The sequence below is a fragment of the Lactuca serriola genome, chromosome 8 (genome assembly GCF_051521515.1).
Source record: "Lactuca serriola cultivar US96UC23 chromosome 8, Lser_US96UC23_V15, whole genome shotgun sequence".
Taxonomy (NCBI): domain Eukaryota; kingdom Viridiplantae; phylum Streptophyta; class Magnoliopsida; order Asterales; family Asteraceae; genus Lactuca; species Lactuca serriola.
Window position 1 is genome coordinate 214,114,094 of NC_136415.1, and position 2,354 is coordinate 214,116,447.

General features: G+C 34.4%; 1 protein-coding gene across 1 annotated transcript; it reads left to right on the forward strand.

Moving 5' to 3' along the window:
- The first annotated feature begins 358 nt into the window (after window positions 1–358).
- Window positions 359–2,000, forward strand: LOC145070068 (peroxidase 27-like). Its single transcript, XM_079016991.1, has 4 exons — window positions 359–622; window positions 766–954; window positions 1,068–1,230; window positions 1,357–2,000. Exons 1-4 carry the CDS (start codon window positions 401–403, stop codon window positions 1,761–1,763), a joined length of 981 nt encoding a protein of 326 aa, XP_078873117.1. The 5' UTR covers window positions 359–400; the 3' UTR covers window positions 1,764–2,000.
- Window positions 2,001–2,354: the final 354 nt, after the last annotated feature.

Below are 2,354 nucleotides of genomic sequence, written 5' to 3' on the forward strand. Positions count from 1 at the left end.
TTTCGATTTTTGGAGGTAATGAAACCAAACAGGGGTTCTTAGTAAACTGCAAAACAAAATTAAAGTTGTCTTGAAAAACACTTCGAAATTTCCAAGCAAATACGATCTTTATATTTTAGACATGGTCTATGATTGTGATGCATTAGAACGTTTAAAAATACAAAATATGTTTTAGTTATATGATTAGAGCCTAGTAGGTATTAATGAAATAAGAGTTGACAAAGATAAAGTAGTTCAAGTATGCACAAGAATAGAAAGTTGACAAGTATAATTCGTTGAGAAGTAAATTTCCAATGGCTCTTGGATACAATTTGAATAAGTCCTTCTTTTCTTTGCATCTATAAAACCAAAACTGTCTTTGCTTTCATAATCATCAATCCCATTGTGTGTTTTGGAAGAAATGGCATACAAAAAACACATTTCTTCACATGTTCTTCAACTTATTCTTCTTGCCTTTGTTTTTGTCTCTGCCAATGGCAGTTACCTCAAGTTAGGGTTCTACCAAAAAACATGCCCTAATGTAGAGGCTATCGTAGCAAAGGTGACTGCTGATCACATTTCTGTAGCTCCATCTCTTGCAGCTCCTTTGCTCCGCATGCACTTTCATGATTGTTTTATTAGGGTACGTCGAATAGTATTACTCGTTTGTTGAATTTTTATAAAGTTTATTTTCGTCAAACTTAACTTAGTAGTAATTAATATCCATGCGTTAGGGTATGTACATAACTTTATCTCTTAAGCTAATGGTGTTTGATTATGCTGCAGGGATGTGATGGGTCTGTACTATTAGACTCTACCAAAACTAACGCAGCCGAGAAAGTTGGACCTCCCAATCTTTCGCTCAGAGGTTATCAAGTTATTGACGCTGCAAAATCTGCATTAGAAAAAGAATGTCCTGGTGTTGTTTCTTGTGCAGATATCTTATCTTTGGTAGCTCGTGATGCAGTCTACCAGGTACTAATGAATTAATATAAGCGATTTCATGATGAAAAAATATATTGGTCTTGAAAAAGCCACTCAAAAAAGTAAATTTTAAAAAAAATACGTATGTGTTTTTTTTTTTCTAGATTAAAGGACCATGGTGGCCAGTTCCTTTAGGGAGAAGAGATGGAAGAGTATCGATAGCATTGGAGAGTTTATCACTACCTGCTCCCTTTGGCAACATTGCTCAACTCAAAGCACAGTTTGCCTCCAAAGGCTTGAGTGTAAAGGATCTTGTAGTCCTTTCAGGTATTTTTGTCGTATTTCCTTCCCCGAGGTTGATTAATTTAATTATTGATGTTGAATTTATAAGGAAATGAAATAAATGGAGATAGAATAAAATAGATTGGTTTAAGATCTTGCATGTTCATACAGGAGGACACACTATAGGAACTTCTCAATGCTCTACCATTGTAATTCGGTTGTACAATTTTACGGGGAAGGGTGACACTGACCCTACTCTAGACCCGAAATATGTACCTTTCTTGAAGAAAAAATGTAAGCCCACCGACACCACCACACTGCTAGAAATGGATCCTGGGAGTTTCAGAACATTCGATGAGGATTACTACACTATTGTCATGAAAAGGAGGGGCTTGTTTCAATCGGATGCTGCTCTTCTTGATGACAAGGAAACAAGTGCATATGTAAAGTTTCAAGCACAATCGCATGGATCCACGTTTTTTAAAGATTTTGAAGAATCGATGGTTAAAATGGGTCAAATCGAAGTTCTGACAGGCAGCGCTGGTGAAATCAGAAAACATTGTGCTTTGGTCAATTAATTAAGTTGATTGATATGCGTTTTTTTTAAGAAATCGGCAAATTAAGCTGATGAGTGATGCGTGGTTTGTTTTAATTAATAAAGACACCAACAAGATGTTTGTGTCCGGTATATATGTAGTTTGATATTGGTGCTTAAACAAAGTGATTGTATATATTTGGGAAAAAAAATGTTTGATATACTATAGAAAGATGATGCGATGTAACCGTGTTTAAATATGAAGTTACGTTTTTCCTAATCTTGCGTTAATAAATCAGATTATACCTGAATACACTTGCCCATGCAATAAGCTTAATTTTTTTTATTTCTTTTTTGACTTAGAGTAGTGTATTTTTTATTTAAGTTGGAATCGTCTTAGTGATCAATACAACGAATGAGAAAACAAACAAACAATAAGTTGCGCCGCTAAGTTTATTTGTATGATAAAACGAATCTTTTGAAAACTACATATATAGATATATGAGATATAACATTGCTATGCAAGATCCGTTATACACTATTAAAAAGTTCAACCGCATCCAACACGAGGAAATCAAATGTATCAAACGCAAATAGTATGAACATGTGTTGATTTTTCATACACGATTTCTCA